This window comes from Dermacentor albipictus, chromosome 1 (genome assembly GCF_038994185.2).
Source record: "Dermacentor albipictus isolate Rhodes 1998 colony chromosome 1, USDA_Dalb.pri_finalv2, whole genome shotgun sequence".
In the NCBI taxonomy this organism is placed as follows: Eukaryota; Metazoa; Arthropoda; class Arachnida; order Ixodida; family Ixodidae; genus Dermacentor; species Dermacentor albipictus.
Window position 1 is genome coordinate 142084625 of NC_091821.1, and position 19262 is coordinate 142103886.

The 19262-nt window shown below is 46.7% G+C and overlaps 3 protein-coding genes across 4 annotated transcripts in view; 2 read left to right on the top strand and 1 right to left on the bottom strand.

Annotated features, from left to right (window-relative positions):
* Prm (Paramyosin) overlaps window positions 1-13204 on the top strand; it is a 33660-nt gene extending 20456 nt beyond the window's left edge. Inside the window, exons 9-14 of the mRNA XM_065429488.1 lie at window positions 7715-7910; window positions 8431-8559; window positions 9895-10059; window positions 10448-10654; window positions 11281-11481; window positions 11918-13204. Of these exons, the coding sequence (XP_065285560.1) occupies window positions 7715-7910; window positions 8431-8559; window positions 9895-10059; window positions 10448-10654; window positions 11281-11481; window positions 11918-12115 (1096 nt within the window). The 3' untranslated portion in view covers window positions 12116-13204. The remainder of the gene's footprint in view (window positions 1-7714; window positions 7911-8430; window positions 8560-9894; window positions 10060-10447; window positions 10655-11280; window positions 11482-11917) is intronic.
* Window positions 1-19262, bottom strand: part of LOC135900057 (uncharacterized) — a 332823-nt gene that overhangs the window by 70290 nt on the left and 243271 nt on the right. The window contains exon 6 of one of the 2 annotated variants that reach the window (XM_070526743.1): window positions 16142-16815. The exons of the other annotated variant lie outside the window; for it this stretch is intronic. Coding sequence (XP_070382844.1) covers window positions 16772-16815 — 44 coding nt within the window. The 3' untranslated portion in view covers window positions 16142-16771. Of the gene's footprint in view, window positions 1-16141; window positions 16816-19262 lie in introns of those variants that run through there. 2 annotated transcript variants of the gene reach the window in all.
* LOC135900055 (uncharacterized) lies at window positions 4618-5570 on the top strand. The gene has a single exon (XM_065429489.1). The coding sequence runs from the start codon at window positions 4798-4800 to the stop codon at window positions 5386-5388; it is 591 nt and encodes a 196-aa protein (XP_065285561.1). The 5' UTR covers window positions 4618-4797; the 3' UTR covers window positions 5389-5570.

Sequence of the window (19262 nt, forward strand, 5' to 3'; positions counted from 1 at the left end):
TATGTGAAGCACGTGCTGGGAAAAGCAATTTTACTATAAGATTTGTGCAATAAAAGAATAGCGCCGTTCGCCCGTTGAGGTGAAATGTGAATAACCTGGGGGCGCTATAACGTAAAGCTATTCCAAACTTTTCTATTCCAATTCTGCAATCAGCTCTCCGCGATTGGTCAAAAACTTTTTTGAAATACCTCCACTTCACCTGTCTGGTACGCGACGTCACGAAAACCGCGATAGCTCCCCATCTGATATGACGCGTACACACTGATTATGCATCATTGGACCGAGCAAAAGAAAAATAGCTCTTTCTGATTTAATGCCTTTTCGCCATTAGCCCTCAGCTATTGGTCAAAAGTTTTCGGGCTGCACCCACTTCATCTGCCTGTCACGTGCATGAAAACTCACCGTGTCAAAGTTATGTGTACGCGTTAAAGATGCAGTAATACGCGGAACAAAACTGAATTTTTTCCCGAATAGCCGCGGGCTGCCCAGTTCCGAAAGGAATAAAAGATGGCTGCCGTCGATCGCTCAGGCACTGGCTACTCGCACCTGCCGCAGAGCATGGGTTTATTTGCGTACAATAAAACTTTTTGCATGGCCGTGTAACGTTCCGAGCACTTTCGGCACGTTTACGACCTCCCTCTGCCAACTCTTCTTTGATTACGATCCGTCTTAGCGGCAATCTTAACCTTCCGTTGCATGCCGCCGCGATTTTCGACCAGCTATCGCAAGCTAAGTAAAGGAAAGCGGACCAATCGTAGACGCCGGCACCACTCTCTTCCTCCGGTTATCGATTTTCAGTGCATTGGCTCGGCCCCATCGAATCCCCCTCCACTTGAGCATGCTGCTCACCTCTTGTCAGCCAATTAGATACGACAAGCCGCTCACTATAGGCAATGTTATTCGCTTTTAAAGCAAAGAGAAGTGACCCCTATAAATGAGGAGAGCATTTGATTGGTCTTTTCAGACAGCCCTGCTGGTCACCGCCCGATGCTCGCGTCGGCGGTTACATAACTTTGACGTCAGCAGACTGGGATGAAAACATATTGAAATAGTTTCGCGTTATAGCACCCTTGATCTCTCTCTGCAAGGCAAACGAGGAGACTCTTGAATCTTGCCCGTGTAATGTATGTGAAAGGCTACATTTAAATTAGCTGCTTACTTACCGGTAGATCTGCAGGCTACCGTTCGCTGGACTACCGCGGCATGAAGCGACGAGAAAGCAAAGCAAACAAAGTTTAGCCGTAAAGTCAAGGAACTTTAGATTTTCACTAAAAACAGTGCTCGATTGCCCACTGTGGTAGTGCTCGCTGCCACTACACTGCTGGCAGGGGAAGACTCGTGTGGCAAGTTATTACGCATCAGAGCACCATTTTTCCGGCTTATCAGCGTGAGCCCTCTACCACAAAGTTTGTTGAGCGCCAGAATGAGACTCTTTAACGTTCGGAGACGTCCAAAACCACACCCTGTCTTGCCTGCCCTCCGTGGCGACTGGCCCAAGGCAACAAGGCACACATATGCAGCTAGAAAGTTTAGCTTTGTAGGACAAGTGGATGGGGGAGTTCGTGAACGCAAAACTAAAGCTTGCGCTGCAAATGTGGAGGTTACCACACAATTTGAATTATTCGAACGTATGCGGAAATCGATACATTAAGGGAAAGTGTCAAAGAAACTGTACGATATCACCACTGTGCTCCATATTTTTTAAAAACATTCCACAGCCAGATCTCTTTGTGCTCGCTGGTACCTAATACGAATCAGCGTATGCGCTGTCGCGAGGAGATTATTGCTTGCTCCGATATATATACAAGACTTTTTGTTTGACATGCCCCGTAGCAGCCCTTATGTTCACTTATGTCAAACATTTAACTGAATCTATGCGTAAACGACATGTGCGTTATCAGCAGTAAACACCAGTACAGTTGCAGGAAATTTATTTGCGTTTGTGATGCCTAGCTGGGACCGGAATTCACACAGCTTTGCATTCCTAAGCTTTATTATTTGGCTGGCCTCGCCTTTGCTAACGTTATGTTCGCTATCATGATTGGCCGGCATCAATTTTTAAGGAGTGATCAATGTGCAAAATCATGCGTTGGTGTGTGCCCTTATATTTATGTGGGGGCGTGTGTGCTTAAATATTACCCATGTTTGTGAGAACGGCTAATGACGCGATGCCTGCACTGTCTGGCCACGTGTGCACGCCATTGAACGTGCGCATTTGTAATCTTGCCACCACGTATTGTGCAGCATGTAGCAAATTGAGTATCGTGATATGCGAAGAACGCTCCCCTTGGACGTTTTAGGGCCACGCAATATGCGACCATAATGCGCTGCCTCGCGGAGCCGGGCGCACGTGCAGCTGGCCCCTCGGTCCAGCGCATTATGCAGGATTCAGCATACGTACTCCGACAGATCCCATCCCTACATATAGGCAACATCAGTGCGATCTCCTAACGGATATCCTTTGCTCTAAGTGAACCCCGCTGCAGTCGCTAAGCTTCACATTTTTCGCTTAAAATGTGAAGCTTGGCAGTTTTTGTCCAGCGGTTGCAGTCGCTACAAGTTTGTCCTATGCTCACGGTCACTACACAACCATGCCAAAACAATGCACCTTCGGTTACTTGTCTCAGCACCAAACCATTTTCGATGCTGCAGTCAACGAAATCAGAGTCATGAAGCACGCGGCTGAAATGGAAGTTGAAAAGTGTTTTAGGATGAAACGCCGAAAAACTATATTTTCTAGATTCGAACATTTGTTAAATCCCCACTGTCAGGATCTATTTATGTACCTCAGCAAGCAAGCATGCCATGTGAAATTTAGGAAAAGGCGGACGACTATTTCGAATAGTCCTCACGCCCTGCACTTCTTCAAGCCGCATGAACAGCTGCTGGGACGAGGCATTTCACGCCCCAGTTGGCAGCGCCATAGGCTCGCAACACTATGTTGCCGTCATTTTTTTTTTTGTCCAGTATAACAGCAAGGCTAAATTGAGGACACGTTTCGTGCGCAAAGTTCCAAGACTTTTTTATCTGTGAATTCATGACCTTACTGCATACTTCCAACCGCTTACACAATTTGATAGCGCTACTCTTTCAAAGCCTAAATTGAGAACGACCTAAAAGTGCACACTGGTAGGCAACTACACATTAGGTTGCGCTCGTAAGTGGATCTGACTCGCTGCCTATTTCTGACTCTACCGTATCCTGAAAATCGCGCGCTATCCAAAAAGGTGCTGGCAACCAAAGAACCGAAACGGCGACAACATGGCGGCCTTATTTAGTACCGTGCTGAGTGTGGTGCGTGTACACGGGCTATACATAGCAATCTACAGTGGTGATCATCTTAAAAAGCCGCCGCTTTCCGCAATACCATGCGTATAAAAATAGGCCCTGCGCGGATTCTACTCAGGCTGGTGCTTTGCCACATGAACCCGAGCATGATGGTAGTCATGTGGACGGCACTTGTTATATGCTTTAGCTATCATGAGATGTATATGCCTATGGCCGAAAAAGCCCTGATGGGATCTTTTTATGCATGGACTGTTAATTTGTCCAACAAAAATGCGCGGAAGACACAACTTTGATACTTTACTATTGAATTCGGATAGAGTATAATAAGATTTTGTAAAACCGCAGGTGCCCTTTTACTCTAATCATAGCAAGCTGGGCAAGACTTCAAGCTTGGAGTAGTATAACATTTTCTAAAGCTTTGTAAAGCCAGTGCACATTCCACCTGGAAAAAGCAGTATGCAATCACAGTGTTTCTAAAATATTTCATACAATGTGGCGCATTTAGGACCTGAGACACATACCCATTGTTATAATTATTCTACCAACCTAAAAAAGTTAGACATAACCAGACTAGCATCACTTTTTCGCTATTTTTAAATAGCAGTTGTGTGTGCCCCCGCTTACAATTCACGACTTAAATCTCTTCAAATTTGATGGACATGTAAGCATTTTATAATCGCCGGGAAATCAGTTTTTCATCATAAAGATATGTACATCAAATGATAAAGACAAGGGAATCTATACAATGGGGCAGATGGATATCGATGATATCCAACTCCTTCTGACAGAGGGGAAAAACAGACGATTATTTGAAGCATGGCATCGCAAGATTTTGTTAGGCCATTGAAGACACATACCTGAATGAAAAACTAAAAAAAAAACTAGTTTTAGAAAGGACAGTAACCTGGATGACTGAAGCACCAGCTCTATCGTTGCAGACAAGTTATCGCATTCGGAGAGACAAACACGCGATGCCACACTTTTTTTTCCTTTTTTCGATTCGTTCTGAGACGCTGCCGGTGCGTCCTTGGCCTGCTCTCTCTACGAAGACCCACTGCGCCCACTGACAACACGGAAGAACCGCCTGGAATTTTGAGAAACACAGCGTCAAATTTCGCCCACTCGAGCCACGTAACGATGAGCTAACGGCTGAATGCACGCAAGAATGCGCAGAAGAAGCCAAACCCAAGCCATTGCCCCTGGTGCAGACAGGGCCCCCTCATCTGGAGCTGATCCAAAAGCAGCTGTCTTGCCCGAAACGCATTCTTGCGCATCTCGGAGGACGGCAACATATCAGGTCACCCAGACTCGCGCAGGGGGCCGTGTGAAGAGGAGCCACGCTCAGCCTTGACGCGCGCGGCTGGAAATAGGAGCCGGTGGCCCGGCCCAGCGCCTTCTTGGGCAGCGCTCGAAATAACAACAAGTGGGGGTAAGGGGGCGGGTCCCGCGGCCAGCGCCACCGCAGTCGGGTATCCGTCGGGCTTGAAGTCGAGGCTCGGCGGATCCACCATGGGAACCCGTCGACGACAGCCTTACCTCCACATGGTGTACGACCGGAACCAGCAGTACGGCGACAGCCTGTACCGCAAGACCGTGGACGACTTGTACTTACGAGAAGGCATCATGCCTCCGCGCGCCTTGCTTTCCAGCAGGCGCTTCGACGACTCGTACTTCATGACGCGCTACCCGAGGATTCCCTCCATGTACCGCCTGATGAAGCGATGGGACACTGGCGATGACTTAGCCTTGCAGCGGAGCATGTCGCTGTCGCACATCACACATCCAGAGTACAGCAGGGCTCTGCTCAACCGGCTGCTCTACCCTGACGACAAGCTGTCCCGGCGCTTCGGTAATCAGCACAAGCTGCACGTCCACTCGTCCCACGACCGCCACGTCCGCGCCATGGAGGACCACCGTTCGCTGATGGCCGAGCTGGAGTTGCAGGAGGTGCAGGACCGACTTCGCCGCGAGCACAACCGCAAGTGGTTCAACCCGGACGCCATCGCATACGAGATTCCATCATTCAGAGACGACCCGCTGGCCACCGTGTACCGCCGTCGAAGGCCTTTCAGCTTCTACGACTTCTACTACTGGCTCTAGAACTGCCCGACCGCCGTGCCCTTCTCAGTGGACCTTTGCAATGACAACAACTGTGAGCCCCCAAAACTTTAGGGACACCCGATTTATCGGTACAACGGTACTGTTGATTACTGCCTCGGATGCATACTTAGTGTAATCAGTTCCCTATAGAAGAATAAATGTCTAAATTTCTGGCTTTACAATGTGTGGTTCAGTGCAGGGAATCAATGTTCCGATTCCCGCTAGTGCTGTGATTTCTGCAGTAGGATGATGTCTACAGGTAAGAGTTTTCGGTTCATTCATCTTGATCTGGCACCTGTGCTTGGTTGTCCAGTTGTGGCATCCGATCTTTCTTTGCAGAAAGAAAGATAGTTTGGCACAAGCTTCAGAACTGTCTGATAGTGCAAATGTTTGGCTGCAAGTATTGCTTTTTGCGGCTGTAACAAATTTTTTGTGTCACTATTCCCCTTAAACCAACCTCTGGAGAACTTGCGCAACACCGAATCGGTTTTCATTGTACGCATTCTGCAACACATGCATCGCTATCAGTTGCGAAATATGTATATATATATAAAAAGCAACTATTGCTAATATGCGGAATTTCGCTGTTGAGTACTCAGGCTTAGCCGCATGTAATGCACACATGCGCACGAAGGTTTCGCATGGGGCATGTTTTATATGACATTGTCAAGGTTGACTGTCAGGCGTTATATATGAAGTCCATGACATCGTTGCCGCTACATTCGGACAAGAAGATGATTCATATTTTGCGTTTTAGGCAAAATTCAGGTGGTTTTGTACTTCCACAAGGATATATCGCCTAACCCAGCAGAATGAAGCAAGAAAAACGCCTAAGGAATTAAGAAAATCATGCTGCATTCATATATTTCTCTTTGTTAACTCATATATATATGTTTCTCATCATGGAAACAGGGCGAAACTAAGGCTTTTAAGGTCAGCCGCTTTGAGCATAACACAACCGCATAAACAGTGGATGCTGCGAGGAGTGACTGAGACAGGAAGGGAGAAAGAGGGGAACGGTCTCCTTCTCCCCCATTTTGGGGCGCCAACGTCCTTGCGGCTCGACATAGCTCAGGAGATTTGACCTCAAAAATGTCGCAAGATGGCAACCTTGACCTCTTTTTAAACTTCTTAATACGTACTCATTGTGATTTTGCGACGACAAATCTCGGCCAAGCTTGAAATGTAAACCACAATGTCAAATTCAAACTTCTCACTGCAATTGTTTGCTTTAAGCACTATCCAAAACTTATACGCTCCTTCCGATTACCAAAACAGCTACAGTTATGACGTGAGCATCGATACACGTATGAGGTGATGATAAATTCCAGACATACATGAGACCAAATTCACAAAACTTTGGCTGACATTTGCTATTAGAAGCTATTCTAACACAAGTACTCATTCTGAATACGGGCCCGCTGTATAAAAAAGCTCTTACGCTAGAATTGTTTGTAAATGCAAATTTCAGTACATACTAGTGATAGACATATTATTAGCTATAAGGTAGCCAGCCAATGTCAAGGAGCATTTACGAACCAAACTCTTTATGAATACGGCCCCTATACTGAAGGTGCATTCTCCAATAAGAGCCAGTGTGTGCCATCACATATTATGTAAGAACATATGATGGCTTAATGCTTATGTTATCTAACGGCAGAATCATGCTGCACATTTCAAGGCACGGTTGTGAGACAGAATTTACAGAATTTACATGCATTTCATTCATCTACTTCGCATAATATGACTGTTCAGAACGTTAGCTCATATTTCCGGCAAAACCAACTTTTTTTATTTTGAAGCCTGTATGGCATGGTAATTTCCCTTTTCTTACATAGGCCCCTGTTAATGCACAATAACATGATAGAGTAAGGGTACTAATGCGCAACTGTACAGTAATGCACAGTAATGGTGGTAATGCACAATGACAGAGTAAGAGTACTTACTAGCTGAGCACATGTAAACTTTATAGGAAGCCCAAAATAGCAGGCTTTGTCGAACTTTGCGAAACATAGAATAATAGATGACGGGTTCGTTGCATACTTATGCGATGAGAGCATAGTGCTCTTGGAGCCATCGTTCTGTTGCCAACAATATTGAATTGTTTTGGTAATTGTTTTTCTAGTGTATTCACCGAGCGCCCTTAGAGTCTTATGGGAGCACAGACCCAATTCTACGAAGAGTCGCAACTTATTTGTCACTGAGATCACAAATATGGATAAACAAGTGCACTTAAACTATACTTTAAAGTTTGCGGATTAACATCATAGCGAAGTTCTATGAATGTCAAAGAATACATCAAATATAATTTCTTTTTCACCCACAGCAAGCAGTACCAGCTGGAAGTGGAGCAGCTCAACATGCGCCTTGCCGAGGCAGAGGCCAAGCTCAAGACGGAGATTGCACGCATCAAGAAGAAGTACCAGGCCCAGATCACGGAGCTGGAGATGTCCTTGGACGCTGCCAACAAGCAGAACATGGACCTCCAGAAGATCATCAAGAAGCAGTCCATGCAAATCACCGTAAGCACGATAATGTCTCTCGACTTAGTAATCCCTTGCACAGTGTAGTGACTCTCGTTCCACCATTGCTTGCACTCTGTAAATGGGGTGACGTTAACACTCAAGTCTGTTCAACTAGAAAATTTGGTGCCCTAGAGTGCTGAATGTTCTAAACGGCAGCCTCTTCTGCCCTGCAAATAGCAAAGTCTAATGGTCAATACACTCGATGACAGGCTACCTTTACCTGTCTCACCTGTCACTCTTCCCTGACCGACCAAAATTAAACACGCGACATTTTCTTTTGACTTCAAAATTCTCGGGATCCTTTTGGTATGTTTCTGCTTTTGTCGTAAGGAGCAGTTCTCAGGCGCAAACTTTTACGCACAGCTCCTTGCTCAAAGTTTTCTTAATGAAGAAAAGAAAACCAGAACGAATGTATGACAGTAAATTCCCGCAGCGTTCTTTGCAAGGCAAGAACTGCGTATGTTTCCACAACGAGAACAACAACTGAGACTGCGTCGCGTATTTGGTGCACCCGCAGGAGCTGCAGGCCCACTACGACGAGGTTCACCGCCAGTTGCAGCAGTGCGCCGACCAGCTTGCCATTTCCCAGCGTCGCTGCCAGGGACTGCAGGCCGAACTGGACGAACAGCGCGTGGCTCTCGAATCAGTAAGCTGCTTTTTGGAATGACTGTTACATCTTGCACGATGACTCAGTATTAGCACTGAGACTGACGGGACATGTTAAGCCGCTGACGCAGGGCACATCCATTTTAGAGCGCAGCTCTTTGGCGTCCGTTCCTGGGTTTCGCGTCGTCGTCGTCGTCGTCGTCGGCCTCGTAACCAGCTCCGCCCCCCTTTCATCCCCCCAGCGCTAGCAGCGACCGACTGATACCGCTGGATGCCGCTGACGCCGCTAGAGAGTGAAGATAACGTGACTGCATAGAACGCCGTCGCCGCCATGCAGAAAGAGGAGGAAAGGGTCCCCCCCCCCCCCCTGGTTCTTAGCGCTGCGGAAGCGAGGGTATCATATTGTTTGTGTCGGCATCGGCGGCGTTGTCCCTGAAACCAACTCCGCAGCTGGGGTTGACTCACTATCGGCGTCAGCGGCATCAGTCAGTCGCTGCTATCTCTTCCCTCCTCCCTTTATCGTGTTGTCCGCTTGCTGCACGCGCTTCTGCCCCCATCGTTTGCCGCTGGGTGTACACGCCGCCCCCTTCCCACCTCTTCCTGCGAGTTTCCGGTTGTCAAAGCGCCGGCTCGAACTTTGAAGTTGGCGAACTGTGCGCCGCAAAGTTGCCCAACGGCTTGCTGGTAGTAGCTGCCTACTTCGCCCCTACCGCACTCACGAAAGACGTCGTGCACCTCCTGCAGCTCGCATTAACCGTCCATCGATCCACACCGATGTTAGTAGTGGGGGACTTTAATGTTGACATAAAGACAAACAGCAATTTCCTAACACTTATGCGGGAGAACATCCCGTTCCTCTCGCTCGTAACGCGTCCCACGGCTGTGACAACCTCGCGAGGCACTTGTATAGATCTCGTCTTTGAGAATCAAGCATTGGTGTACCAAGTCGAACATATATCAGTATATTTCTCCGACCACAAAGCTTCCTTCATGACTGTCAAGAACTGTTAGTGGAGTCTTTGTTAAAGGAATACGTGTGAAAAATAAAAAAAAATTCTGTGATAGCGCATACATGTGTTGCTCGATTTCTTTGCCTCAATCTATCGAAAAGGTGAAACAGCTTATTTGCTGCGCTCAAATTTCGCATTAGGAAGTAACGTAATCGTCGGTAATGTTTTTTTACAAATACGCTTTGAAAAATAGAAGAATTAAAAGGAGTAGCGGATACTTTGAAGGTTTTTATAATAACTTGGTTCAATATATTATATATTTAAAAAATAATATAATAATATTTAAAAAAACAGTGGAGAGGCATAAAGCACGATGTTATGCGTTGTAGAGATACATGCGCTGTTCTCTTCTGCACCTGTCGTAGGCTCTGCGCTCCAAGCGGGCCGCCGAGCAGTCCCTGGAGGAATCGCAGGTACGCGTGAACGAACTGACCACCATCAACGTGAACATTGCTGCAGCCAAGAACAAGCTGGAGAGCGAGCTCTCTGCACTGCAGGCCGACTACGACGAGCTGCACAAGGAGCTCAGGGTAAGCGCACGTCGCCAGGCTGCGCACTCTCTATACCGTGCTGGATGAAAACCACGGAGAGTGGACCGTCATGCTTCAATACCAAAAAAGATTTGCTAACATAAACCACGATGTATGCGAAAACATTTTATTGTTACCTCATGTTCACGGCATCTCGGCCTTTTTGAAATAACCTAGAAATAATTTACTTTTGACTCATAGACCTATTTAAGTAGCTCCTAAGTAATTAAATAAATGACATCTTCAACTTGTTAATGCAGTTATAGAGGTTTTGCAATAGACGCATATTGACAGAGACCACATAAAGAAGAATCAAGAAGAGATACGCAAACGATAAAGGCACAAATGTTGCTCTGGAAATGAGCCGGTTCTCTCTTCCCCTCTCCAGGTGGTTGACGAACGTTGCCAGCGCACGATCGTGGAGCTGAAGAGCACCAAGGACATTCTGATTGAAGAACAGGAGCGCTACATCAAGGTCGAATCTATTAAGAAGTCCCTCGAGGTCGAAGTCCGCAACCTTCAGGTGCGCCTGGAGGAAGTGGAAGCGAACGCCCTGGCCGGAGGCAAGCGTGTCATCGCCAAGCTCGAGGCTAGGGTAAGCACTCCAGGTCTTGTGCTTCTCCTGCTGTTGATCAGCAATTTTGGAATTGCAGAACGCGCATGACCTCTTTTCGCCTTATGGTTGATACTTCTAGCAGCGCTAGTTGCTACAGGCACATATGCAGCAATTTTCTTCTGGCATTTTAAAGCACTCCCTCCCTTCGTCGAGACAATGAAGCGTCGACAGGACTAGGTGAAATACACTGCTTCGCCCACTTCGTTGCCCCGCCTGCAAAGAGTTGAAAGCATCGTTATCACATTTGTGACGCTGAGCTAGCCAACAGCTCGTGTTCTTTCAACGGTACTTGGAAGGATTTTGAACGTGAAACCTTACGAAAGATGTCGCGAAGTGGTGTCACACGAGCGGGCCAATGATTACTATCAACGGATCAAAGTTTCATATAACGTTCTTATGGTAATCTTGTTTCGATGTCCTTCTACACGGTTGCCCTGCCAGATGCGCTGCAATAATCGAACAAAACAGGTAGCTATAAGCGGGCTTCAAGATATGCAAAACTGAAGTGACATCACTCCCTCCTTCATGGCAAAAATAATATTTCTTGCACATATTTTGTTTGTACGAGGGCTCCAAGAATAATTTTATTGCTATTTTCCTTCCAGATCCGCGATGTTGAGATTGAGCTGGAGGAAGAGAAGAAGCGCCACGCCGAGACGCAGAAGATTCTGCGCAAGAAGGACCACCGCTCCAAGGAGCTGCTGCTCCAGACCGAAGAGGACCACAAGACCATCACCATGCTCAATGACGCCGTCGAGAAGCTGAACGAGAAGGTCAAGGTCTACAAGCGACAGCTCAATGAACAGGTGCGTGCTTTGGAATTTGCAGGCTAGATTGTATCGAAGGAGATGAGCACAAGAAGAATTACGTACATATGGGCTATTTTTGTTTAAATACCGGAAGACTCGCAAAAAGTGTCGCTGGCGATAGTAACAACGGCAGTTTTTGTACAAAACATAGAGACTCCTGTAAAATTACCAGGTAAATAAAAAAAAATTCGACACTATTTACTGTCCATCAGATAAGATGAGTAAGGAGAAAACGTCAGCATCTTGTAGGGTTGGAGATATGTACCTACAGGAATAGCTTGGCCATCCAGAAATAAGAGCTATGAAGCCTTACCTCAGATAAATAGCGAATGCGGCAACTGTAGCTATAGCATTGGTCAAATCATCTCTTGAGGCATGCGCGCAGTCGGGAGCTCGCGGAGAAGTGACGCATTTTTGTGCTCCCCCTTCGCAGGAGGGTCTGAGCCAGCAGAACCTGACCCGCGTGCGCCGCTTCCAACGTGAACTGGAGGCGGCCGAGGATCGCGCCGACTCCGCCGAGAGCAACCTGTCCCTGATTCGCGCCAAGCACCGCTCCTGGGTGACCACCAGCCAGGTTCCCGGTGGCACCAGGCAGGTCTTCATCACCGAGGAGTCCAGCCAGAACTTCTAAGCCTAACGACGATCCCGAGCGACAGCAAGCACCCTGGCCGCCACAGCATGCAACGTCCGTGACGGCGGAGACCGTATACAACGCCGTTCCTGAAAGAACATAACCGCTACAATAAACAGACTCCAGGGTTGCTACGCTCGATGTTTCCAGCTGTTCTTGCCTGCCGTTCTCGTCTATGACTGCCACATAGAACGGGGCTGATGAATGTGCTGTGTTCTTGCTCATTTATTTTGGAGCGGCTGCGAGAGGGTTTAAATATGGCACGGAGAAGGAATTATCTCAAATACCACTGCCCTCATCTGCCACTGAGTACCGCTTGCAAAGAAGGGTGCTTTCTGTTTAGTAGACGCGAGACCTTGCCTGCCATATTTATATTGAAGCGAACTGAACACGAAAGCTGCGGCACTTTTCTCAGCCTTCCTTAACCTGCCTCCCATAATTGACGAGATATGATAAGGAGGCCTTTTATAAGCGGTGTGTAGAACGGCTATCATTGACTATAGTAATCCTGGCATCCATGACCTTTTCAGGAGACGCCTAAATTTTTTCGCATAAAGGGCCAAAGCGCAGCTATAATGAGACCATATTGGCTGCTTTTACAAAGCAGTATCGGAGACGTGTTGCCTGTGGCCAGTTATACGAGCTAGCTACGTCTAACAAACGATGCCAGAAAAAAATGCTCAAAATTCAATAATAAGGTGCGAAGCACCTTTCTTTTTTGTTCGGTCTTACAAGACCAGACACAACCTTCCATGGTTACGCTTGACCATATCAGTATAGCACTGATACCTTTATAAAAAATTGGCCCTTTCATTTTTTTATCCTTCCAGTATTGTTCTCAATATCTGTTTGGGTACATTTTGTGACTACTGATGAGAGTTACACATACGTTAACACAAGTCATATGCCGCTGACAAATTTTGTTCTATTTTATCCTCTCTACTGTGGGACTCTTGTCGTCCAATTTTTTCGCTAAAGCTCTCTCACTCTCTTTCCTCCTTTTACTTGATGTGATTTGTGTGTCGTAGAGCGTGCACGCTGCAGGTGTAATTTTACAGAAAGAATAAAGGCGCCTCCAAAAATCCTCTACCCTCATGCATCTTGTCTTCGGGCCACACATGAAAACGAAATTTCTGAGCAAGAACCACGAGCTCTTAACTTAGGAAGGCGCGTGTTGAAATTGCACATGAGAAAATGGGCGACTAGTTTCAGTGCGAGAGCCCATAATTCACGCCTTCCACGTTTAAGATGTGCCACGAACTTTGTATTCCGTGGGTCTCATCGACACTGACATCGTGGCGCACATTACCACCGTGAGTCACTGTAGATGTGCCGAGAAATCGCCGGTTCTGACATGGTACTTGCAGCAGCCATGAAAACAAGCGCTCAAGCTTTTAATACTGGAAGCAACACCGTAAATATCACACAGCAGAGCCAGCAGGATACATTGTTAGTATACGTTTGGCTGTGGCGCGACGCCAGCTACCACCATCACATATCTTCGCGTACTAGGGTCCAGATTCGAATGAACGCACTGCTACACATGCCCTGCGTGAACGACTGGCAGTTATTAATAAGGTGGTGCACGAAGTGATTCAGCTAAGACTTTCCTGTGATTAATTAAATGGATATTGAAAAAAAAAGGCTTCGCGAATTCCTCTGGCGCTGAACGAATTTACTGCGATTGCCGCAAGCTCACATATGACGCGCCATCTGCCGAAGAAAACCTTCTTTGTGATGCTCAGAAGGTCGTCCTCTTGCGCTAAACTACTGCATTTCGTTGCTACGAAATACACACATGGGCGCAACCAATCTCATACTCTCTGTTGGGCGCAAAACCTCGCACAAATTACCAAGAGCAAGTGTTGCCCCACAGCTCAGTAGTTTCCATGTTTAAATAAATTTACCACGTTCCCTTCCGAAGTGAACATTGTTGCAAGGACGTGAGTTGCAGCGTCTTTAGTGGTGGTGGGCAAATATTTACTTTAAGCGCGCAGCACTTAGATTGTGTCGCTATGCGCGTTTTGGCGAAATTCGTATGAAACGCCTTTGTAGTGCGTTGAACAAAAGGAAACCGCTGAATATATCGCGCGCTTTCCTATAAGCAGGTAAGGGATCACTATGAGCCGATTACGTATGGGAAGGCTTAACGTCGTAATTTATAACTTCATTACGCATAACAGGGCCGGGATAACATAACGTTGCTATTCCAATACTAATCCTCTTCACACTTCCTCGTTGGTCTGTGAGCGGTGCTCTTCGCGTACTATCACTGAGATAGGCCTGCCGCTAACAGGAGATAATACGAATAGAATAGAGTTGAGCGAAAGGAATATGTATATCATATCGGCCCGGAAATCTGCTCACTCGCACTACTTTGCGGGTCAAAATCAGCCGCTTTGCTGCAGTATGGATTGTCTGAAGCATGCAGTGGGTGTGATCGGCAGACTTCCTTCACCCTGTGGCGAGGGAGAAGATGACTATGGCCTGACTTGGCACGACGACTTCACGACGACTGCGGCCGCCATCGGCGTAACGGAAAAGCCAACCCAGTTTCGCGTTTTTAACTGCTGCCGAAGCAAACGTTTGTAAAATGACTCACTCTCTCCCCACTGCGAGTTTTTCTTTGTGCCACTGGAAAATGTATGAACCTAATTGCTAAGGGTTATGTTTTCTCTTGCAGTAGAGAAAATATAATCGAATCCGCTTTTCACTTTTTGTCACACATATGGGCGTGTAGGTTGAAAAGTCAGGGAGCCGAGTTTCCTTGTATATCCAATCTACTTCAGCCGCCGCGCTCACGCAGTAAGTCTTAAACTAGTATATCGCTTTCCAAAGGGAAGGCCAACTTTTCTTAGTGTGTTAACAAGCATTTCTTGAGGCTGCAGAAGAAGAATGTGTGTTTCTTAGCACGGCGATATGTGATAATGTTATACATAGCTGACGCCTTGGGCTCCAGCAGGCAGTAAGAAGCAGCGCGATATTAGTGACACGCATAAAGAAAACCTTTTGGAGGATAGAAAAATGGGGTTCCTGGGTCGCTGTTACCTAAAGCTATTCCAATTGTTTGTACCGTGATTGTTCACAAATTTTCGGGCCACGCCCACTTGTGTTTCTCGCGAAGTCGTCAGAACGTCCCATCTCTAAATAAGATGTACCCACTGCGTATGCATGAATAGGCAGAACACTTGAAAAAGTCTTATTTCCGATTTTATGCTTTGTTGTCATAACGCTCTGCTATTGGTGGAAAACCTTTTCGAGCCGACCGCACTTCTCTTGTCTGTCACGAAACCGCAAGAACTCACAAGTCAAATTGACGTGCGTGCCATAAAGATGCATTATTATGCCGAACAAAATCGAATATATTTTTAATAGCCTTAGACTGGGCCCCATTCCAAAAGGAATAGAAGATGGCTGCCCTACGATCGCTCTGGCACTGGACGCTTGGCGACAATGGCTAGATTTTTTTTAGTATGATAAAAATTATCTTCGCAACAGAACATGGTGCGACTTTCCATTCTGGGTGAAACCAGACACTTATTTAGCCTATGCCCGCGCGTAGCGAAGTTACGTAAAACAGTGCTTGTTACTCTCTTTCTGCTCTCATGGTCCCGCACTTGATTGCAGCAAGTAGAATTCGCCTCAATTAAAAATAAACCTCGGTAGCCGAGTCTTCCAGTTCAAGACAAGGCAACGCCCCTCGTAGAGCAGATCAGCTGCTTCCACAGCGGCCAGCGTCTTGCGGGCGCTGAACGACAAATATGGGATGCGGAATCGATGCATATATTGCTGCTGCTTTAATAATTAGAGTACTTGCATTTATTTCAAAATGTATTCAGAACCGCTTTTGAAATGAAGGGATATAAAATGTTGTTCTCAATAGCACACAATGTTTTCATTTATTAAGCACTTCTGTCGAAAATGACGTTGCTATAAGGTCCTACTAAAGAATATATATAGACAGTAATCATTGAAGATAATTATCAAAATACGCGAATAGTTGTGATTCCGCTGAATGGCCCGTAAATCATTCAAGCGCAACGGATGCACTAGAAAGAGCCCGAAGATACCCCGTTTAAGGTGTTAAACATTTTTTGATGATAAATGAATGAATGAATAAATGAATATTTTGTGTAATGCGTTTGATCAGTAAAAACAAAGGTCTTCGTGGAACAATCAATGGTGTCAACTGATTTTTTACCTAGATTTCCATACTGAATGTCTGACTGAAACCACGGCTGATAAAGCACACCGCACCGAAAAGGTCTTTAAGGAAGTGCTTTGCGAAGTAATCGCTAGCCCAGCAGTTGAGGGTGGTTGCTGCCGTTGCGCTTTGTGGTGTTGGTCGCGGAACTGTCTCATCTATAGCGCAGTTGTCGTTGCCACTGCGCACCCCTCTTGGCCCGATAATGTTGCCCGTCTTTTCGGCAAGGAGACAACGTCGCTTTGCCAACTCTTCAATAGAGATTCTTTTTGTCGATGTTCTTAGCGCTCCGTTGCACGCCCGCGGCGATCATCGAAAGGCAACAGCAAGCTAAGGAAGCGACAACAGACAAGTCGAAGACCCCATCCGCTCAATTCTGCCTCTTCTATGTCGCGCCGGCGTGACACCCGCGCAACCCTCCTACCCCGCAGATCCATCGTCGCTCCACTAGGTCAGCACCACGAAAACCGCCTCCAGTTCTGCAGACTTTCCTCACCTGTTGAGGTAAGGAAAACGTGTCAGAGCAGGCAATTTCATTCGCTTTGAAACCAAACAAAGAGGGCTGCCTATAAACGAGGAGAGCCTTTGATTGGGATTTTCAGAAACGGGTTCCCCTCCATACTTACGTCGGCGGTGACATAAATTAAACGTAAGGAGGTTGGAATAAAATAAAAATGAAATAGCTTTACGTTATACAGCGCTTCAATTGTAACACTCATGTAGTAGTTACTACGGACTCAAAAGAACTATGTATATTAAAACAAAAAAGTAACTGTCATTAGGTTTAATCCTTGAAGACGTGAACTACAAAGGTACTGTCAGCAAAACGACGCTTTCGCTTTGCTACTATCAGAAATAAAGAGAGCAAGAACCACACACACACACACACACACACACACACACACACACACACAAAGACAGAATTCACCGACGATTACAATATTTCCTAATGCGAAATTTGAGCGCAGTTTTATATGTGTTTTCATTTGGCGATATACTGAGGCATCGCACCGATCACCGCACCGACTGGCACAGCCACGACGCGTGGCAGTATATATAGACCGGCCACATAGTTGCCGCTTCCCGGCAAATGCAGCTTATGCAATCGTAATCTTTAACTGGAACGCTTGCGGCGAAGGCTGTGCGCGAAGGCAAGCTTTCTGGTTCTTTTTTTCATGCCCCTGGACGGCCGGCGTCGCCGCTGCCGTGGACGCGTGGACGTGAGCGCCATCTGGTGGTACTCCAAGGTGGCTTCCGCCACTTTCCTCCTCACGCTCTCTTCACTATCACCTTCTTTCATTCCCCGCTGCGCTCCGCGTTCACTCGCTTACGCCGAGGGAGGACGAGACACGCCTAACGCTCAGCGCGAGAATGACCTCCTAAGAGCTGCGCTCTAAAACGAGGGACGTGCCTAAATTTAGCCCACTGTTTAGCCCTGTGTATTGCAATAGGCGCTCGGCAGACAATGTAGGTAGTAGCGCTGTCTGCCACTAACGACGGATACGCGTGCACGGCAGAGCATTGAACCTTGAGCGAGACACTTTATTAGAGTCGGTGCCAAGCGTAGATCCGAATAAAAATTCAGTGACCAGCTCAAAGTGTTTACAACAGAATTCTCTCCACTGCGCCTACGCCGCTCGAAAAGACGGGCTTATGAAAACTGGAGCGCGGAACGTCTACTCTCCGAGCTACGGCGCGCTTTATCCGCTGTAACTCTGGAGCACCAGACCGACGCTAAATCCTCGCCGGTGTTCCCGCGCTGCTGCTGTGCCTCAGCGCTGGAAACAACGTGTGCGGATCATGCTGCTGCTGTTAATCTTCTTTCCTTTTTTTTCGCTTTTGAGGCCTAATCTAATTCTCTTACTCGCCTGTCGTCAACCAGATGTTTTATAGAGCTGAGGTGGCGTATGCACACGACGACATGGCTGAATTAGGGCGAGCTGGTGGTGACTGCGCGCTGCCTGTATTGTGGGCTAATGAAATGGGCAACTTTCCATGGCAGTGGTTATTTAACTTCATGAGGCCAAGACTTTATTCTTCTGACGTAGTAAAGCCGACATTCTTGTGCGCGGCTTAAACCTTAAACTTATGCACTGCGGTAATCTACAAACTTGTCATCCTAAGAGCGTTATTCGAAAAAAAGGAAGTGAGTCCGCCCCATACGTCATTATTATTGAGACAACAATTTAGGATAGAGAGAACGAAAAGGTTTTAATGGAAACTAGAGCGGTTAGCTTAACCAAACGCCTGTCATGCGACGTGAGGTTTGGGGTTAAATGTGATAGAGAAGAATAATAATAAAAAAAACGAGGTAAAATAAAAAGAACAAATTAAAAAAACATACCCAATAGTGAAAGAAGAAAAAAAAACACACTGAGAATAAAAACTCGGACAGAAAGCCTCTACAGGATATGATTAACGCCTGCGGTAACTCAAGAAAGTCGGAAGTGCCTTGGTTGCGCGCAAGGCAGAAGCAGTGCTCCCCCGAGAACATAACGGCCATAACGGCATCACCATGGAAGTTTAAAGAACTCTCTGAGTGAGTCCTTGAAGCTGTGAAACCACTCCAAGAACAGATTATGTAAAGCAAGCCCTGACGAACAGTGCAAGCGTGGTACATTTACTACACAGCTGGATATCAAATAACGAGTGAGTAAAGAAAGCAACGTTAAGCAGAAAGCAATACGAACATGCATGAACATACCTATGGAGGCCATGAGGCATGCGGAAGACGCTTTTGTCATTAACATTGCGAAGGGACCCGCAGAAACGTTCCGCAACATCCCACAGGGAACGTTGGGGACGCCACGCTGTACCAGACAAGTAGCCGCTGTGTGACGTTGAGTGAAAGGTATAAGAAGGGGTTCCGAGGAACTACTCGGGAAGTTAGAGAAACTCCAACTGCTTTGCCCCTTTAATTTATCTATTCAAGGGAAGAGAGAG